Source organism: Chelonoidis abingdonii, chromosome 1 (assembly GCF_003597395.2).
Source record: "Chelonoidis abingdonii isolate Lonesome George chromosome 1, CheloAbing_2.0, whole genome shotgun sequence".
Taxonomy (NCBI): Eukaryota; Metazoa; Chordata; order Testudines; family Testudinidae; genus Chelonoidis; species Chelonoidis abingdonii.
Window position 1 is genome coordinate 33,831,971 of NC_133769.1, and position 21,286 is coordinate 33,853,256.

At 40.3% G+C, this 21,286-nt stretch overlaps 1 protein-coding gene across 5 annotated transcripts in view; it reads left to right on the forward strand.

Annotated features, from left to right (window-relative positions):
• TBC1D22A (TBC1 domain family member 22A) overlaps positions 1–21,286 on the forward strand; it is a 707,108-nt gene that overhangs the window by 312,487 nt on the left and 373,335 nt on the right. For 4 of the 5 annotated variants that reach the window (XR_012655728.1, XM_032768194.2, XM_032768195.2 and 1 more), the window contains exon 12: positions 19,933–20,028. Coding sequence is in view for 4 of the 5 variants with exons in the window: in XM_032768194.2 (XP_032624085.1) it covers positions 19,933–20,028 (96 nt within the window). In the remaining variant the exon portion in view is untranslated. Of the gene's footprint in view, positions 1–19,932; positions 20,033–21,286 lie in introns of all 5 variants that reach the window. The other variant, XM_075065004.1, reaches the window with a different exon arrangement.

The following is a 21,286-nucleotide window of genomic DNA, read 5'->3' on the forward strand; positions in this document are numbered from 1 at the left end:
AACAGAACAAAGCAGATTACTAAGCAAATAAAACAGAACACGGATACTAAGCTTAAGATCTTACAGAGACTGGTTTCAAGAAGTAATTTCTTACCTGAATGTTATTTTAGGCAAGTTGTGGAGTTTCTGTAGCTTAGAGATCCAGTTATCTCTCTTCTTACAGACTGGTTCCTTGTCTCAGTCTGGACTCACCCCTGCCTTTCCCCTCAGATTAGTTCCTTTGTCTCTTCAGGTATTTTCAGCAGTCTTTCTTCTCGGGTAGGCAATGGAGGAGAGAGTCCTGATAGCCTTGCCTCCCAGCCATAAATAGAATTTACATAAGGCGGGAAGTCCTTGTTTCCAGTGGAAAAATACCAGCAGTGTCCAAGGTGGTATTTTGCATCAGGTGATATCACCTGATCTTGTACTGTCTATGCAGCATCCCAGTAAACTCAAGAAGGAGTGAGATTAGCATTTTCAAAGTTCTGTTGTTGTTCTTAATGGCTTATCCAGGAGGATTGCTTACTCTCTGGACATACCCCCAAGTAAAACACAGTTGTAATTGTTACATAGTCAATATTCCTAATTTCAGATACAGAAATGATACATGCATACAAATCGGATAATCACGTTCAGTAAATTATAACCTTTCCAATGATATCTTACAAGATCCATCTTGCATAAAATACATCTTAGGCCATATTAATATCATAACAATATTTCTATTAAGAATATGGGGTGTCAGGCCACAGTGGGAACCTCTATGAAGGAGCCTGTGTTGTCACTTCTGAAAAAATAGATACAACCAGGATTGACTGCAGCTGTAGTATGCGTTCTTCCACGCCACTAGCCATTCAGCCCACTGTATTGCCGCCTCTTCTGAGTCACTCATCCCTGCAGTGTGAAGTATGCCTCTCAGCTTTCAAGCCTGCAAAGCAAAATGTGTGACAAATAACTGAAATGTGAAGCTACCTGGTTTCTTTTATTCATACAATAATTTATAGATTATCATGGTTTAGAAATACAGCCATAGCATAGGGCAGCTGCAGGGTTTCCACTCTGGAACTTTGGATCCATAGCTCAGACCCCTGCCATTTGAGCCACAGGAGTAGTTGCTAGCCTCTTTGTAGATGCGACACGAATGGAAGATTTGATAAACAGCTTGCCAGTCCTTTAAACAACTATTTGCTGGTCAGCAGTAGAATATTGGGAATCCTGAATTCTATCCCTGAATTGTTTAGTGTGGTTTAGTGGTTTGAGGTAGGATAATAAGCTGAAATTGTCAAACTAAGAGTCAGCATATCTCAGGTAGATCAGATTTGGGTATGCCTGCTAGAAATTCAGGGTTCAATTCCCGATTCTGACTGCAGTAACCTTGCATAGCCTCTCGTTAACTTGAAAAAAAGTGGGAGCAAGGCAGCAACTCACACTTGAGTACCTCTTTATATTTCCCCAGCCTCAGCCTTCCAGAACTGAGACAGTGATGTAGTAGAGAGAATGCGAGCCTGGAGCATTGTCTTTTTGTAGGGAGCATGTTTACCCATAAAGTGACACCACAGGGTTCTCACCAGAGAACATGTAATGATGTCAGTCTTAATTGTAATGGGTTCCTCTTTATTTCTAAAATCTGAGAAAATGTTCTCTAGACAAATACTGTTTGTATATAAGTGATAGTCATAATTGGCAGAGAAAAATACAGATCCAGTGTGTCAAGAGTTCTTGCAATTGGGTTTGGAAAAAAAGGTGAGACAGTCCAGTGGCAAAACTGCCAAAAGGGTGGTTTGGGACCACGTTCTCTGTTGTATCAATTCATTTTTCAAATGACGGTGAACAATTTTGAGCACTTTTAAGTTTATCTTAAATCTTGTGGGTTTTGTCATTTTTTGATTAAAGTTTTATAAGTGAAAGGTTTAAAGCTCCTGTTAAGTTTGCGGTTAGTTCAGCTCAACAATGAAGTCATGGCCAGTTCTGATATAAGAAATCCTCACAGTACTTTTATATGGTACATTAATATAACTCTCTCTATATGTTACAGAAAAGGGGAAATTGAGACTTGTGGGGTTTCCCTAGGTTAAAAAAAGAGGTCAAGATCTGTTTTGGGTTTAGCTAAACCCCGAACCTGTCACATCCAGAGGAGCAGGTTGCAATCAGAATGCCAGCCTTCTTGCTGCTGAGGTCAAAATGGTTCGTTTCCATCTCCTGAGCTGATATGCCAAGGTCATGAATATACTTTATGGTGTTTTGACCATGATTTTGATGATCATGGTAATAAATGTCTTTTCTGGAGGATATTGGAAGAAGTGACTAAAATAATTTTAATATTGCTATCAAAATAGTCTATATTATCTTTGTTTCCAGTTTTTATTTAATTTTAATACAGGATATCGTAATGGCTATTCAGATTTTTTTTTTTTTTTTTAAGATTTGGGAACTCAAGTTACCCCTTTTTTTCTTTATACTTCTGCCCTTTACGTTTTATCTCGTAATGTGTATTAACCTAAAAATCTATTAATCAGACAGAATGTGAAGTACATTAGAAAGATATCATAGTATCTGTGAAACCCTAGGGCTGAAAACTCTAGTGATTGCCCTATTCATTTATTGTGTGTCGCAGTAAAATCTAATAATTGATGAATATCTGTGAAAATGGATATGATTGTGTCCCTTTTAATGAGCTAACAATTTCATGCACAAATTTCATCAATCCTATTGTCTGAAATAAAAGAAGACATGTAAATGAGGCCTATGCTTTAATTGTATTGAAACAATGCTGGCAGTTCCTTTATTGTATCCATTAATTAATTTCCCAACATCAAGGTTCTCTGGGAATGAACTGGAAAAAAAAGAATTAAAATGATACATGAGATAAATAGAAATTCAAAAGGTGAAGTGGAGAATTAGTTTGTTCTTGTGTGCATACACTTTTTAAATGGGTTATTGAAGAGTTATGGGTCTAATTTTGATCTAACATGATTTTGACTTGGTATCCTTTTTGACTTTTACCATGTAAGTGCATAGGTTACCCTAATGAAAACTTTTTTCTAATAAATGGTCGCCTGTGCTTAGTGCATTTTTAAACCAAGTCTACTACAAAGCAGAACAATATTTATTTTGTAACATTTTGCTTTAAAACAAATCAATTTTGCTGTACTTCTGGCTTGGTAGTGTGCACTTTGGGAGCTAGATCATATCTCCAAGCTGAGTAGAGGCAAAGGAACTGCAAGTTTTGACATGCAGTTTCCTTTAACTTCTTCTATCTCCAGGTACGTGTGACTGTACTACTAACTCCACATGCTATGGAAGGTGAGGAGGCCCTGTACCTCCACTCTGCATAATGTCCCCAGCCCCCCACCAGCTCTTTTAACAGCACCACTCTTATAGGAGATACTGCCAGAAGAGCTCTGGCTGTCCCCAGAATCCTCCTCCCCCAAGATAGATTCTAAACTGCAAAAGGAGAATCTTTGTAAATTTTAGGGTCCCTAGGAATTTACCTATAAAAATCTCAAAAGGCTTTTGTTCTTGTTGGATGAGATTATATGCAGCCAATACTGTCTCTTCTCCTCCTAGTATATGAAGCCAGATTTCAAGGGAAGCCCCTGTGGAGGGACTTCCTGGGGATTTAGGTTCTGTGCTCTTCTGCACCTTTAGGAGACAGAATGCAATGGGTCCCTGTGCTGTCTGCTGGCAGCAGAAGCAGGGGATCCCCTCCAATGCAGCATTCATTGCATAGTGAGAGATCCTGGATAACTGCATTTAAAGAGACACTATACTGCAACATTATTTGGTATAAAAGTTGAGTTACCGTAATAATGATCCAAACTGGATTTTTTTCAGTCTTTTAACAAATTAATCACTGTTGCCTCAAATTTTTTTCTATAAATCTGTGTTTCTCCTCAACAATGACCATTCGGAGAGCCAATACTTGTCTGTCTTCTCTTGTCACCTATGTCAAGTCCCTCGTGGATTTCATACTCCTGTGATCATATATCCATGCTCTCATGGTATTCAGAGGCTGTGAGTAAAGGTGGATGCTCCCTGCAGCCATGCTTCCCACTTATAGGAATAGAAACAGGAAGAGCTGGGGGATGAGCTCTCCACTCAGCACAAAGAGCACTTAGTGGACATCTTTAATGTCTCTGTGACTAGGCTCAGTGGTATGTTAGCTACCACAGAAGAAGATGGGGATGAAGCAGCAGCTTTTCTAAAAGCATCAGATTCCCTGTGATTCTTCCGCATTCATTACTCTTCAGAGGCAGTGTGAGCACAGGTCGGGATGGCAGTTGTTCTCGTTGAATAGCGTTCTGATCATCCTGTTCTCAACCTCCTTGTATTGACATCAAGTGTATTCTGTAAGGAGACTGCTTTATAGCTTTGGCTTCTGTGAATGCCTAAATCAGCAAGGAGAGATTGATATGATACTGTTAAACTCGCACACTCACAGAAATATAACCATACAAGAAATATCTGTTTGAGTGTCAGATTCAGCTGCAGATAAGCTAACCATGTGTTTCCTCTTTGAGCAAGAATCTACATATATCATACCATTCATGATGAATCTCATCAAAGCAAATCAGAAACACTTAATGTTTTATCACTGTGGTTTGTTGAAGTTCTAGATAAGCCAGGACAAAAAAAAAAATAAAAAAAAATCAGAGATGCACTAAAGAAAAGTTTTATTCCATTTAAATTTATCAACCCAGCAAGCCAAGACGATGGTGACTTTAATCTCTATATTCTCAAAATAAAGGTTAATAGTAAAACTCCCTTGAAAGATGGAATAAGGAATACTTAATGAGAGGTAGATTGCTCAGAGGTCTGGTAATGTGATGCGTAGCCTATAGATTAGTTAAATCCACCCATGTTTGCTATTGATCAAAAGTTGTTACCATCTGGTTTCTGTTTGCTATGCTACGTGAAATGAATAGGTCACAATTAAATTACTAACAAATGGATTAAATTATGACCCCTTTACTTCAAAGGGGCTAGAATTTCACACTAGATATTGGCATCACAACCCTCCTCTTTCAAATGTACACAAATTTGAAATGTTGTGAAAGGCTCTAGTATTGAATGGATTTGAAATCTGAACTGCCATTTCACCTCTTGGGGTCTTTCCAGAAAAAAATTCAGGGACACTGGTGGGGTAATGTAGGGAAACTTTTTATTGTTTTTACATCTAAATATTTTTAGAAGAAGTGGAGACTGTGAACATACATCGTGTAAGACTATTTTTTTTAAAGCAGAATATACTATAATTGTTCTATAAAGAACTCCATTCTACATATAAAGTTCAGTGAGTGGCTTTTTTATATATATTATTCCTACCTATACATTTTAATTGATAGAAACAAACAGTTGTGACAAATAATTTACAAGAAAGAGCGTCAGAGATAGCAGTTTCCCCATGATATTTTGCATGTGGAAGAATCTGTTATCTTACCATTTACAACCTGAAAACTTAGTAGGTTCCACTGTCAGGTTCTAGTAAATGTAAGAGTTTGTAATTATGCTTGGACCAGACTTTGATTCTAAAGAGAGAGAGAAAGAGAGTGTATGTTAAACGCACCATAACACCACAGAAATTTTCTTCTTACTAACTGATAGGTGCTTAAATTAGGACATTTTCTTTTACTCTTCACTACATATTGTATATTGATTTTTCTAGAATTTGTTTGGGTTTTGCCTGATTTTTCTGTAAAACACAGGGATGCACTGTCTCTTCCTGCATGTAAATTTTACAGTGTCACTCAAATTGTTGATGTTAACTGAATACACAGATTAAGTGTAAACACACAATTGTATTATATCAATTCAATAACTCAAGTTTTCTATCAGCAATTATTGAAATATAATGGCAGGGCAGGCAAATTATTGGTGTTGACTCACCTAGTGAAAACAGTCAGGCTGTTTACATGATGATGATGTAGTTGAGAGTAGTAACTTTATTTACTGTTGATTAAAAAGTAATACTTGAGAAGTGCAGACTTCTAAAAGGCTTTCAATTTCAGCTAAAAATGTAACGAATCCTACACACTTTTCAATTAATCATTTAAGTTTAATGCTACTATATAAATGATGGATACAAAAATTATTCCAAGTGCAATGAGATTGAGGGACTCCTCTAGCTGTTCAACACAAAGTACAGACTTAGGTAACATACTTCAACCAGAATACAGAAATACTAGACCTGCATTTTGCTTCTTTAGAAAGGATTTAAATGTGTTCCTGCCTTCAGAGGAAAGAATTTTTAATAGTCAGATATTATTCAATGCTAAAGGCATTTTATTAAATATTGAAGAACCACAATGGTGTGTGACTTTTTAAAATACAGGGTTGAAGGAATATTTTTAATATTTGATGGCTTGGCGGTACCGTAGATCTAGAAAAATGCTTTTTAACATTTAAAGTTTGTAGAGGTGGTTTATAGATACAGAAGATTGAAGTTTATAGTCTCTACTTTGGCTGGCAGTGAAAACTGTAAACTGTTCAGCTGAAAACCTCTTGATTGGTAAAAACAGTACAGTGATAGTGTAAAAACAGGTCAATCTTCTAAACACATGGGGATATGTATGTAGTACATAAATACTCTTTTCAAAAAATGAGAGCTTGAAAATGTTTTCCTTTTGAACTACTTTTAAAAGTTACGTTTTCCCAAAGGAACTGGTAAATTTAAAACCAGAGCACTTAAATGTTTTCTTTAAGTGGAGCAGTTAGAGATATGTCTCATATCAAAGATTTGTTCTTGCAGTCCTTTCCTAAGCACCTTGCACTGGTCTTTGGAACTACTCCTGCATTAAGGCAGTGTTGCAAAATTCTTTCCTGTTCATTTTTTTTTTATTGGACTACCTTCTTCTATGGTATTTGTTTTAATTATGCATGTAGTTGCTATTAAACCCAGAGAGGTGGTATATATATATTGGTGATTGTTTATAATGATGATTATCATAGGGGCATTATACTATGATTAAAAATCTTTTTCTCTGTTCATGTGAACATTCTATTTCTTGTTCAAAAATTTTAACTTCATAATACAGCTAAAGTATTTCATTTTCTGGAATTAAGATTCTTATTTCTGGTTCTCCAGTGAATTAAAAGGGGCTGAGATAAAGCCATTCAGAGAAACAACACTTTTTTACAAATTTATTTGAGAGTATTATAACTTAATTCCCAGCAGTTAAAAGGAAGAAGCTTATATCCTATTACGTGCAAAAAACTGTTGAAGAGTATTCGTTAGGTTGCAAACTCAAGCAGTCAAAAGTTAGGAAATACCAGATTTATGTATGCCCATGCAATCTTAATTCTGCCCTTTTGTGCATCTCAGTTGTGCATTGAATAAGGCCAGGGATATTGACAAAAAATAGCGCGTGATCATGTGTTTAAAGACCATGTGACAGAGTGGGATATGGCGGTATCAAATTATGAAGGCCATTTTCCATTTTGTGTTGAACATATCTAAACATGCCTACAGCTAGCCTGTTGAACTGCAGTACAGTCAGTGACCCTGCTCAGCAAAGATGCTTGACACCATATTGAAAGACTATCACAGAGAAGCCATCAAGATGGCAGTCTAGGGCCATTGGATTTGAAGCCCCCCTCAGCCCATCCTGGGAACTGGAGGAGCTCCTGCCCCACGTGGTGTCCTCAGAGGGAGGATGAGACATGGGGGCACGTGTTCCATCCTGGGGGAAAGACCTGTTTGGTCCTCTCTCTCCACTCTGCCCAATGTGATTTGGAGGAGCACTTGTCCCATATGATGACTCAAAAAGAGTCATGGGACAGCGAGGCCATGTGCTGGGTCCAAAAGTGGGTGGTGGGTGAGTAATCTGTCTCTCCCCACTACATTTGCTCTGGCAGCTCACAAATGTTTTCATTGCATTCTTTGCTGCTGATGCCGCTTTGATGGCAGCATTAGTCCACCCTCCCTGTCAGAATGATCTATGATTTTGGCAGTGTGCCAAAATTTTCCTGAGGAAGGCAGGTTAGGAAAAGGAAATGGTGATTTTAAACACTTTACATTCAGATGTAGTTACATTTTAATTTCATATGACAAAGGATCTTCTGAGGGGATTCTCTCTACAGAGTATCAAAAGCCTGCTGCAGACAATGGAGGTATTCCTCAGAAGGTTGAAAGAATTCTTTATAATAGAAAGTTTTAGACAACCTAAATATAGGGGTCACTACCAACTCCCCCTATATTATTTATCTGTCAATCATTTTCCTGTAATATGCTTCCCTTGAGTTTGATGGTGAAGTTTTAACAAAGAAATCCTGGGAGATCCTGTGATTTCAGAGCAACAGCACATCACTGCTCAAACTAATTCAGTCAGTAGCCTAGTGAAAGTCTCTTTGCTTTGTTTTGTATGTTTTTTGCTCTTTGCAGAACTCAGTTGATAATGTCAAAGCGTCGGGGAATAAGGATATACCAGATTTGTTCCTTAGGTCTTCCAAAGTCAAAAATAAGTTTCTCTGAAAGCAGAAGACACATCCAATTACATTTTGAAACCAGCAGTTGACATCCTGAAAATACAAGAAACAATTGGTTGAAAAGTTGAATTTTCCCAACATTCTGTAAAAGGATAAGGCCTCAAATTCTGATATTTTATTTGTGTATCTAACAGGCATAATGTATCTTTCAAAAAAGATACTCATGGCTCACAATTTTATCCTTTCATTAATGATTTAAAGAAGCATGGTTATGGTTAAAGTAGAGGATGGAGATCTTAAGATCTTATTTCTATTCCCACCTCTTCTGCAGACTTCTTGTGAGATGCTGAAAAAGTCATTTAACCTCTCTGCATCTCAGTTGCCTGATCTATGAAGTAAAGATATCTGTGAACAACGTAGGGGTCCTTCTATTCTTTATTTAAAAAGTGCTTTGAGATCCTTGAATAGAAGTCTCTATGGAAATACAAAATGTTCTTGCATTATTTTCACTCCATATCTTTAGCATTATTAAGTATTGTTGGTCATTTGATAGTTTAAAAATATAACTTTAAAGTATGCCTACCTATTCCTCTTACAAATATAAATTACTTATAAACATAATGCAATCAGATATTAGCATTTCATCTTCCCTGATGCAGTGTTATGTATGGGCAGGTGGGTTAGATTATTTTTTCGCTGATTAAGTCTACATCCATTCAGTGATTGTCTAATTCAAGAAGTTTGAGAGTGGAGTATGAAAGAGTGCCTTTGATTTCAGCTGAACAGAGATCAGCTTTTGCAGGACAATGTGATATCTCTGATGTTAGCAATCTAAATGATTTTTATCATTGATGACAGATGGCTCTGTGATAATGTGCTCTGAGTCACGCATAATGTGTTCAGAATAAGTCTTCTGGAAGGCTGTACATCTGTCTTGAGATATTTTGCTAAAATATTTAAATCAAGGTCATTGTTTATATTTGATTTTAAACAGCCTTTAGCTTGTAGTCTTTATTTTTATACATTTAGAGATCAAACTGTTTGCAACTTCAAGGCTACAAATGGAAAGGTATAATAGGTACCAGGTGTTAGAAAAGGCAATTATGTGTTAGCTGTTTTGCTCAATTTCCAAAACTGTCTAAGACTATCCATTGGAAATACTTTGTAGCCTAGTTTTATCTCTGAAGCATGATGAATTCTTAAATCTAAAGGGAATATGCATTTTTCTCTAATGAATAGAATATTTAAGCCTATTTGGTTTAATATAAAGGAACCTAGGAAAATGGTATTGAAAAGAAAGGTAAAAGAGGAAAATTTCAAGAACAAACACAGGCCTTTGGTTTTATACTGGATATTCTTTATGCATTTTCTTGACAAGCTTTTTAACATTCCAATAAGAATGCTAGAGTTTTGGGATGTATTTTCTTTCAAGTTCTCCTAAACACTTAATTTTGATCTTTTTCTGTGATATGATTCTCTTTAGTATGGGACAACAAACTGATTATTTGGTATCAAAAGCGGAATCTTAAAAGAATAGGTATCTTTTCTGAGCCCACAAAACAAATGAAGAACAAAAAAGCAGTTGTGCCAAGGGTTATGTTGTATTGAATTTGAGAGACAGGAAAAAATAGCAAAATTTCAATATATCCTAAATTTAATTCATGTCCCTCTCCCCACCAGCAATACATACAGTGCTTGACTTGAGAAAAAAGAAATGTCTGGTATGCACCACCCACACAGAAAAATTGTCTGTTGTTCATTTCTGTTCCCCCTTTTCAACCAAGACAATATAATAAAATATAGGAATTTTTAACCTTATTTATATGTTACTTGCTTTTTTCTTTTAAATTATTTCTATATTTTATTCTCATTAATTTTTCTTTTCCTCTCTCTTGTTTCCTTTTTCTCAGACCTGCCATTTGCCCTCCCAGCATCTCCAGATTAACCCCTCTTCTTTTTGTTCCCTTTCCCACACAATCTTTCTGTCCTACCCATTCTCAGGCTCCCTCACCACCACAAATGATCTTGTTCTTGTTCTTCTTGTCCTTCCCTTCCCCTAGTCTCTCTGTACTCCCCCCACCCACCCAACAATCTCAATATCTTTTCCTGTACTCGTTACTCCTGAGGGAATTCTGTGCCAAATAATAAAAATTCTGCATCAAAAAAATAAAAATTATGTGCACAATATATAAATTCTACACATTTTATTTGTCAGTAAATAAATGTGGAGGCTCCAACATGGCAGGGGGGAACACACTGGCTGTACCGAGGTGGAAAATCAGTCTGCAGCCCCCTCAGCAGTGAGGCTGCACCAGGCCCTGACACATCACAAGGTGTGCTCAGGCAGGCTCAGCCCAGCAGGATCCAAGTGTGGAAAGGCTTAGTGGGCAGTTGGAGCGGGATCCAGATGGGGATGACTGGGTTCTGTGTGGGGCAATCTGGGTGCAGGCAGCTCAGTGGGGGGCCTGGGGCGGAGGAGATCTGGACACTTCGAGCACTCTCCTTTGTACAGAAAACAGGATGGTGGCCATGCAGGGCGGCTAGCACACAGAAGGGAAAGACAACCAGCACTGGGAGTCAGAAGATGGTATCCAGCTGCAGAGTCAGCGAGCCCAAGTGGCCACCCTCCATCATCCAGCATGAGAGAAGCTGTTCTGTACCACTTCCTCTGCTTCTCACCTGGGCCCAGCTTGTAGGAAGATGGGCCGAGCGAGATGGAAACATGCCAGGTGGGAGGCACAGCATGGGAATGACTGGGGCCCCTTTGGCCCCAGTGTAACCCACGCACCTCCTGGATGTGGTGTTCTGTCCCATCTAGTGGCACTGATAGCACTTAGAGAAAGATTAATGAGTCTGCTCTACAGCCTTAACTAAGAGTCATATGGCTTTTAGATCATGCAGTAGAGTCTCATGCACTTAGCTCCAGAGGTCCCAGGTTTGATCCTGCCCTGCGACGACTGGGGTCTGTCAGTGTTACACCAGCAGGCCAAGCAGAGCAAGCCCTAGGCAGCTTAGCACTCATAGAAATTGTGGGTGGCAGGGGCATGTGATCCCGCATGCCCCCCCCCCCCACTTCTGGAGGAGTGTTGTCCCCTCTGCCCCCCCCCCCCGAAAGTTCACCCATGGATGTCCTCAGCTCTTGCCCCACCCTCCTCAATTACTTACCTTTCTTCCAGGTGCTCCGAGTACCAGAAATGATGTACCTGCACAGCTGGGGAGGGGCAAATGACGGCTCTTGCAGCTTCCTTTCGCTTTCCGGTCAGAAAGTAATTTTTCTGAGGGGCAGCAAAGAAATATGCATGGGACGTGAATTCTGTGGGTGCGTTGTGGCGCAGAATTCCCCCAGGAATAACTTGTTTATACCCTTCCCCACAAATCTCCTTCTGTACTTCATTTGCTTTCTTCTCTCCTTTCCTCCCTTGAGTGCAGATTCTTAGACCGGTGCTAGCTTTTTATCCTATTGTCCATATTCCTAGGCAGATCTAAACTCAGATCATAGGTTCATCAGGCGACTCTGGTTTGCTGTCTTCTTCTATCTAGCTTCTTGAACAGGCTCCAAGAAAACAGATTCTTTTTTTCTTCATCAACTGTAGTCTGTCTTCTGGGGTGTGGGAATTTTATTTCAGGTCTGGAATGTGGAGTCTCTTATTTAGGCCTTCAGGTTTCCTACTGCTGTGCATGGCCAAAGGCCTTTTCTGTTGTTTTCATTGAGGCCAAAGTTTATTCTTTCTTGGACTCTTGAATTAATTTAAACTTCATACAAAAGTAAGAACATCACAGGGAGTTTACAGCAAGATCATCATTGGTGGTTTGATGTGTTAGTAAAATGTGGTAATTTGGCTTCCAAATGCATCATGGCACAATTCCAGTGGTGAATAGGCTTCATTTCCAAAGCAAGGAGAAAAAGGCAATAGTTCAAAACAACATTATTGAACTTTACCAGGCTTTCTTTAAGATAAAATTTATATGTACGTGATTCTTGCAGTTTGAATTTAGCAGCCAGCTGTTGTACTCGCTGTTCGTTTCATGGGAGTAGAATTGAAGTGTACTTCATACAAACTCATTTTATTGATACTGTAAAGTTAACAAAAACCTTAAGTGCGCTCTTTTGCCTTTCACATTATGGTTCTTTCCCTCGAAATGTTAAAAGTATGTTGGTAACTTTTAAATGGCTACATATTATACTACTAATGGGTAACTATGTATTCATTAGTTGAACAATTTAATAAATGCTTAAAAAGCAATCACATGTGGCATTTGTTTTATTTATACTAAAGCAGAGACTGGCTGTAATCTTTACTAGTAAGAAGTAGCACAAAAATATTGTGTCTATAATTAATCTAAAAAGCTTTGATTTTATTTATTTTAATTTTTTGATGTCAGCTGACATCTTTTTAAAATTGTTGTTGTTCTTCAAGTGCTTGCTCATGTCCATTCCAGTGTAGTTGTGCATGTGCTGCATGCATTGCCACTGAAAAGCTTTTCCCTCAGTGATATCCTTCGAGTTGGCTCTGGTGCTTCCTGGAGATGCACCCTCATAGAGCTGATATATAGGGGCCTGCTGATGTACCGGCCTGTCAGTTCCTTCTTATCGCCTGTGACAGTCGCTGGAACTTCTGTTTATCCTTGCATTTCCACAAGTACTCTCCCCAGTGCAGTTTGTCTCTTTTTTCCTGTATGTAGCTCATAAAACACTAGTTACAATAGTTTTAGTGTTAGTTAGTAGTAATAGAGTAGGACCTCACTTCTCGGGGCAGTAGGACATCGGTCTCTGGGGTTTAAGCCATGGGAGGCTTGCCATAAGCCTATTCCAATTAATTACCCCCACTCTACTTGCTTTAAGTGTTTAGGGGAATTTTTACCTGCGGGACCATTGCAGGATTTGTAAGGGGTTCAAACCAGTGAGACTCAAATTATTCCTCATGGAGGCAGCTCTTCATTCCCTCTCGGAGCCAAGTCATGTCTCAGCACTGAGTACCTCCACCTCGTTGAGAACCGTGCTGGCTTCTCTGAGAGACAGCCAGCATAGCCTGGCCTCTCCAGCAATGAGAAAGGACTCTTTGTCTGTTTCCCAGGATTCAGCACCACCAGGTATCTCCAGTGCAGAGGAGATCTACTTCTCACAGGGATACTCGGCATAGGGATACTCAGTCACCAGTGCCACTCAAGAAACAATGAAAGATGGACAGTGAACACTCTCCAACTCCAAAGCCCACCCGTCACAAGGAGGCTGGCAGAGTGAGATCCATGTCAGGCCACTCACGCTCAATGGCTGCCAGTTTGGTACCGTTGACTCTATCCTAGCGAGGGGAACTGTTGAGTCTGGTAACACTGGACTCTCCTCAGAGGAGGAGCTATTGGAGTGCAGTGCTTGTGCTTCCATCTATTCCAGAGGCTTTTGAGGCAGCAAAAGACCTGTTTTCCCTGCCAGTACTGCCTTCCCCATCAGGCGGGAACAGGAACTGGCATCAAGACCACAGGTAATGGCAAAGGGAAAACTGGAGATGAATTTGCAGCACTGGTCACTCCCCTCCTGGCACCACTCTGATACCATCAGACACAACTCCCCTGCGGTGACTGGGCAGTGACTTCTCACCATCAGACTCCAAACCAGAGTCCTACAGCTCCCACAGGAGCCAGCACAGGTCTGACTGCCAGCACCCAATAGCTGATGTGAGCTAAGGGTTTCTACCAATGGCCTGGCCTGCACAGTGGCAGATGCCTATGCAATGGCCTTTTTGGACCCTCTGGGCTTTTAATCAGACCCAAGGGCCTCAGTCAAGGAAGTTGTATTATATTGTGTCAGACAGCGAAGCTCCCCCACCTCTTCCCTCTGTGTAGGAGCTAGGTCATTTTAATTAGGTATATCTCCAATTATTATCATCTCCTAGAACTGGAAGGGACCTTGAAAGGTCATTGAGTCCAGCCCTCTGCCTTCACTAGCAGGACCAAGTACTGATTTTTGCCCCAGATCCCTAAGTGGCCCCCTCAAGAATTGAACTCACAACCCTGGGTTTAGCAGGCCAATGTTCAAACCACTGAGCTATCCCTCCCCCCCAGCACTCAGCCCGTTACTGAATTTCAGGACCTGGCATCACAGGATTCTTCGGGTGCTGAAGGAAGGAACAGAGTCTGGTAGCAGTCCTAGCATCTTTCTCCTCCTCCTCCTCCTCCCCCCCAGATGAGGCAGTAGCAGGAACTTCAATTGCACTCATTCAAGATGACGATAGGGCACACCAGGAGCTTCTGGACAGCCCAGAACCTGGGAATTCAGGTGGGGGACATCTCAGAAGCCTCCCATGCCCTGGTGGACATCTTGGCCCCTTCAGGCCCATCACAAGTGGCTTTGCCCCTGAACAGTTCCATCCTGGAACTCATTAAGTCCCTATGGTAGACTCCAGACACTTTGCAACCCATGGCAAAGAGGGTGGAGAGAAAGTATTCAACCCCCAAAAAGGGGGTTGAATATCTATCTGTACACCCATCCTCCCCTAGTGTCACTAGTGGTATCAACAGTGAATGACTAAGAGAGGTAGGGGGAATGAGAGCCTACCTCCAAGACCAAGGATGCTAGGAAGCTGGATCTTTTTTTGGCAGAAAGATCTACTCCATGGGGGGACTACAGCTTCGAATTGCCAACCAGCAGGCAGTCCTGAGCCTCTGACTTTAACACCTGGGGGCACTGACTAAATGTAAGGAGTTGCTGCCACAAGAATCTAGGACTGAGTTCTCTGCTCTGGTCGAGGAGGGCAGAGCAGTGAAGAAAGCGTCCCTGCAAGCAGCAGATTTATCTGCACAAACTATGACCTTAGTAGTGGCTATGAGGAGAAGCTTGTGGCTGCAGGCCTCGAGCCTTCCATATGAAGTGCAGCAAACAATTCAGGACTCTCCTTTCAGTGGTATGTCTCACTTTTCAGAACAGACCAACTCTAAGCTCCGCAGCTTAAAAGATTCAAGGGCCATCTTAAAGTCACTAGGCCTACTCACACTGGCCCCGTTGAGGAAGTACGTTAAGCCCCAGGCTTTGCCTTGTTTCTACAAACCCCAGTCCAGGTAGGATTATAATAGGAGGTGGGATAGGAGCTACAAAAGGAGGCCTCCTTCCCCGCCCTCGTCAGCCCATGGCTTGCTCACAGACGCGTTTCTTCTCCCATAAAAGGACCATCTCTTCTATGCATTCCGTCCCATTCCACTCATAGACAAGTTTCTGCTGAAGATCAGAAAGGAGGGAATGAGCCTGATCCTGATAGCCTTGACCTGGCCATATAAACACTGGTTCACACCCTTCTGGACCTCTCTGTGGAAACACCAGTCACCCTACTTCTGTTTCTGGATCTCATCTCCCAGGATCATAGATGCCTACATTATCTAAACCTTGAGTCCCTCCATCTTTCGGCCCGAAAGCCATGGCTGAACCCCTTAGAGCTAGCATGCTCAGGTCCAGTTCAAGAAGTTCTTCGAGGGAGCAGAAATCCATCCACTAGGGCCATGTACCTGGCAAAATAGAAGAAATTCTCAATTTAGACAGCAAAGAAAAGGATCTCCCCCAACGGAACATCAGTGTAGTGTATTCTGGACTATTTGCTACACCTAAAGCAGCAAGGGCTAACAGTGTCATTGTTTAGAGTACATCTGGCAGCAGTTTCGGCTTTCCACCCAGGGGTAAATGGCAAGTCCATTTTTGCTAACTCGCTCTGTAGCTACTTCCTTAAGGGGCTGGACAGACTGTACCCCAGCCTGGGACCTTCACCCAACCTGTCTCCCAAAGGTGGTGTCGCATTTCCACAATAACCAGGACATCTTTCTTCCCATCTTCTACCCAAAGCTGCATGTAGATAGCCAGAAACAGAGGCTATATTTGCTAGACGTCAGGTGAGCATTGGCCTTCTACATAGAAAGGACTAAATCATTTCAGAAAACTTGTCATTGAACTCCAGTCCCACCTCCTACATCTGCTTGGGAGCCACTATATTGGAATGGACATGAGCAAGCACTAGAAGAAGAAAAAACTGTTTCTAACCTTCCATAACTTTTGTTCTTTGAAATGTGTTGCTCATATCCATTCCAAAACTGACCTTCCTACACCTCTGTCTGAGTTGGCCAGCAAGAAGGAACTCAGGGTGGCGGGGCAGAAGGTCCCTATATATCAGCGCTATGAGGGCGCAATTCCAGGGGCACCAGAGCTGATCCGACAGATACCACTGAGGGAAAACCTTTCTGGTGGCAGTGCCCACAGCATGTGCACACCCATATTTATATTGACATGAGTTACACGTCTCAAAGAACAACAGTTACAGAAAATTAGTAACCGTTTTTATTAATTGTAGAGCTGAAAAAGCTATCAAGGAATTTTAATGATGCAACTAAACAAAAAACATCTGTCATGTTCTGTTAATTATGTTCAGAATAAGGTAGAAAAGGGTTTTGACCTTTACTGGCCTTCTGGATTTTTAAAGTAATTTTTTCAATTTCTTCATGTTTTCTTGAATAAAAACTGATGTGATAATTGGTGTTTACTGCTGTTCGTACAGCTACGTCATCTTCAGCTGTCATGTTATCCAATTTCATGTGTTAAAACAGTCAGCTCTGAACCAGTATTTAAATAGAAATTCTCTAGGAATATGTCTGCACTAGGAAAAAAGTATGGTTGTTACAATGAAATAGTGAATACATGATAGCTCACATTCTAAAAATCCTAGCACAGAGCAGGCAAGTTATACTTTTATTTTTATTAGCTGGTCAAAATGAATCTTAAAGGGGAGTTTAGGTAAAATTATAACTTGTCCTGTCTATACTAAGATTTATGTGTTAATTATCATATATTAGCTATCATGTTGTAAAAACATACCTTTTTCCTAGTGTAGGCCTTTTTCCTAAGGCAGTTACTCTAAACTTTTTCTTGCCATGATTCCCAAATTAATCAACATTTTTTCCTCCTGGCACCCCACATCTGAGTCCCTTGTTTCAGTTCAAGTGGAAATTCAAAAGTTTCCTGAACAGATTGGCACTACCCTGTTTTTGTGACTACTTGATGTGGTCAGACTTATCTTTGGACTCACCTGCCTGCTAACAGGGAATGGAAGGTTCCACTGACTTCTTCCCACCCCCATTTCCATTGCACTCACTCTCCTGGTATGAGAAGTGACTGCTAAAAGGGGTGTTTTCCACTCTTTAGGGTACTGCAGTTGTTCCAATGACACTCCCCCTCCCCCTCATGCAAAGAGCATTCATAAGTACTTAGGCAATATGTATTCCTTTCCATTGTCAGATATGTAAGTATCAAGCAGAGAAATTAGTGATCTGTCCTGCCTGCATTGAGTCCTTAATTGTCCAGTGTACTGGGGGCAACAAAGCATCTTTGAGTTTTACGCCACAACTGGATTATTATTATTGTTTATATAATACTAATTATTATTATTATACAGGAAAATATGGTCAGTGATAGTAGATTATGTTCTCTCTAAATCAAGACTGAAGCAGTGCTACTTCATAATTATGGGGCACTGGCATTGTCTTTCAAGTAACAAGCAAAACTGAAATTCTGATGTCTGCCCTCATTGATGCTGTTCAAGACTGTGTTGTTTTTAATCCACGCAAATTCCAACACAAGGAATTACATTTTCTTCTTCGAGTAGTGTCCCTATCGGTGCTTCACTGCAGGTGTACTAGTGTCCCTGCACTGCTGATTGGAGACCTTCAGTAGCAGTGTCTGTTAGGCCTGCACATGTGCTCTCTTTCCTCGTGCCTTGCCACAAGGCTAGAGACGGAGCTATTCAAAAACTGTTATAACCTTACTTTCATTTTACATTTCTATAGCTAGTGAATCTCCAAGTACTTAGTTATAAGTGTAGGTTTTTTCTCTCCTTATTTGAAGTATTATGAAGTTAAAATTTTCTTCCTTAAAAAAAATAAATAAAAGACTTTATTTCCCCCCCTGCTATTTTCTTGTTGGGGATCCTTCCCGCAACTGAGTATGCCTGGTTCTCCGGGCTTCAAGAAGTACGTCTCCTGCAAAGAGACTATCCCTGTTGCAGACAATCACTCCTCACTCAGTGCATACACTGACTCGAGGAAGGCCACATTCCACAGAAGTGTAGTCTCTGCTAGATTCCTTCCTAGTGTGGGCCCAATCCTTTCCCCGGGTGCAGTCCTGGTTAGTTCCAGCTCAGGTGGTAACTAGGGGATTTATCATGACTGACCGCTCCCTTTGTTCTGTTCCACCCCTACTTCTAACCCTTTTATAGCTTTGGCACAAGGCAGGAATCTTATCTCTCTGGGTCCCCACCCCTCCTTCTCAATGAAAAAGGTTTAAGATGGATTCCACTATCATGTGACATAGTCACATATCACTGTAAGACTTCATTCTTCCAGGGCTGACCTGCACATATCCAGAGAGTTTGCAAGTAAACAGAGCCATTTACAACCAATTGTCTGTCAATGGGAGCCATCAAGGTTCTAAACCACCATTATTAGCCCACACTTTGCATAGTTAAAATAGCACTTCAGAGAATCGTAGAATCATAGAATATCAGGTTTGGAAGGGACCTCAGGAGGTCATCTAGTCCAACCCCCTGCTCCAAGAGTTATACTTCATATTTCTAGCTTCAGATACAAGAATGATACATACATACAAGTAGGATGTACACACTCAGTAGATTATAAGCTTTGTAAAGAGACCTTTTGCATAACACATATTCCAGTTGCATCATATTTATGTTCATAAGCATATTTCCATAAAACACATGTAGTGCAATGTCACAGAAATGAATATCAGATGGAACTTCCACACTCTAATAGTGGACATGGGTCCAATGGGTGTAACATTGGGTTTGGGGGAGTGTGCTTGAGCTTGCAGTAATTCATAGTTACTAAAGGGAAAAGCCTGGGAATGGGCTGGAAAGAAAGTAATTTAACTTTGAGAAATATGCACCCAGGCCTGGTTCTCAGTACGAGATATAGACCAGGGATCGGCAACCTTTCAGAAGTGCTGTGCTGAGCCTTCATTTATTCACTCTAATTTAAGGTTTCACGTGCCAGTCATACATTTTAATGTTTTTAGAAGGTCTCTTACTATAAGTCTATAATATATAACTAAACTATTGTTGTATATGAAGTAAATAAGGTTTTTTAAATGTTTAAGAAACTTCATTTAAAATTAAATTAAAATGCAGAGCCCCCCCGGACCGGTGGTCAGGACCCAGGCAGTGCAAGTGCCACTGAAAATTAGCTCGCATGCTGCAGGTTGCCTACCCCTGATATAGACTATGAATGCTTATGGCAGAGATGAAGTCATAATGTGTTTGGGATGTGAAAAATAGAGGTTTAAGTCCCTTAAATCTAATAAGATTCTAGACCCAATGAAAATTAAGAAAGCACAAAGTCTGTGTTCTTTGTTTCTCTTAAACATTTCATATCATCAACAACCAGTCAATACTGAATGTCTTATAAATATAATTGGGGTTAAATTTCATAAGTAAAGTAATGACTCAGTAAATTTAATTTCTGTGGTTTTTGTGGTTTTTTTTCCAGTCTGAACCTGAGGGTTTTTCCCATTTTCACTTGTACGTCTGTGCTGCCTTCCTTGTCAGGTGGAGGAAAGAGATACTGGAAGAAAGAGACTTCCAAGTAAGTAAATACATTTTTATTCAACCCTGCAGGTATCTAGGGATATATTTTTTCCCAGCAGGACATTATTTATTAAATTGCTATTTACAGGATTACTCAGGTATGAATTTTACAGAGCAACAACAGTTGCACTAAAATTGACAGTGTTTGACTTTTTGTGTCAGCTCTTGTACCTGAAGTGATTGACTGTAGACAGCAGCAGATAATGGGGTGCAGTATGTGGGGGGATGTACACTTTGAAGAAAGTTTTACTTAAACTGAGACAATCACTGAGGCAAAGATTTCAGGAAACATAATAAGGAAAGTTTTGGAATTTCACAGTGAGATTTTCTGAATAAGTAAGTGGCTGAGGGTAAATTGATATATGTGTTTTATCTTAAAATGTGGTGGTCATGTTGCCTGTTTATTATGATTAACATTTGTATAGCATCAGCGATGTGCATGGCACTTCTACATAGATAATAAAGACTTAGACCCAGGCAGACACAATTCCACATCTTTGAAAACCAGACTGTTTACTCCAGTGCCTAAATATGATATAGGTGACTTATTTTGGGTGTCCACATTTGAAAACTTTAGCCAGTTTTTGTCTGAAAGAGCTTACAATCTAAATTGTGCCTAAAAAAGACAGGAAATGACATTAGGTATGGACCAGAGAAGAGAGAGTACACAGAATACAATTATAGGACTGCTTTGTTAGTACAATTCATGTTACATTAGGTTCTTTTCAGAGATTATTCAAATTGTTAGCACACGAGAATGAGTTATATTGCTGGAATGTTTCTGAAACAAGATGAATAGTCAGGGAATGGGTTGCAAGATGCAGCGATTAGTGAGGACTTTGTAGTTGTTTGCATTGGGATTTACACCAGTGTAGACGAGGAAGAATTTGACTGTTCTTCTTCGAGTGCTTGCTCTTCTCCATTCCAGTTAGGTGTGCGCGCGCCGCGTGCACGTTCGTCGGAGAAACTTTTACCCTAGCAACACTCGATGGGCTAGCAGGTCGCCCCCGGGAGTAGCGCCACTATGGTGCCTGATATATACCCCTGCCGACCCAACCGCTCCTCAGTTCCTTCTTACCGCCCGTGTCGGTCGTTGGAACAGTGGAGCACAGCTTAGCTGACCTCCGCTTCCCTAGCTACTCGTAGTTATTGTGTATTTAGATATATGGTTATAATCCTTTTATATATATATTTATCTATACTTATGCGTTTTTTCTTTGCTAGCATAGTTAGTTTAACCATAGTTAGCGGGGTTC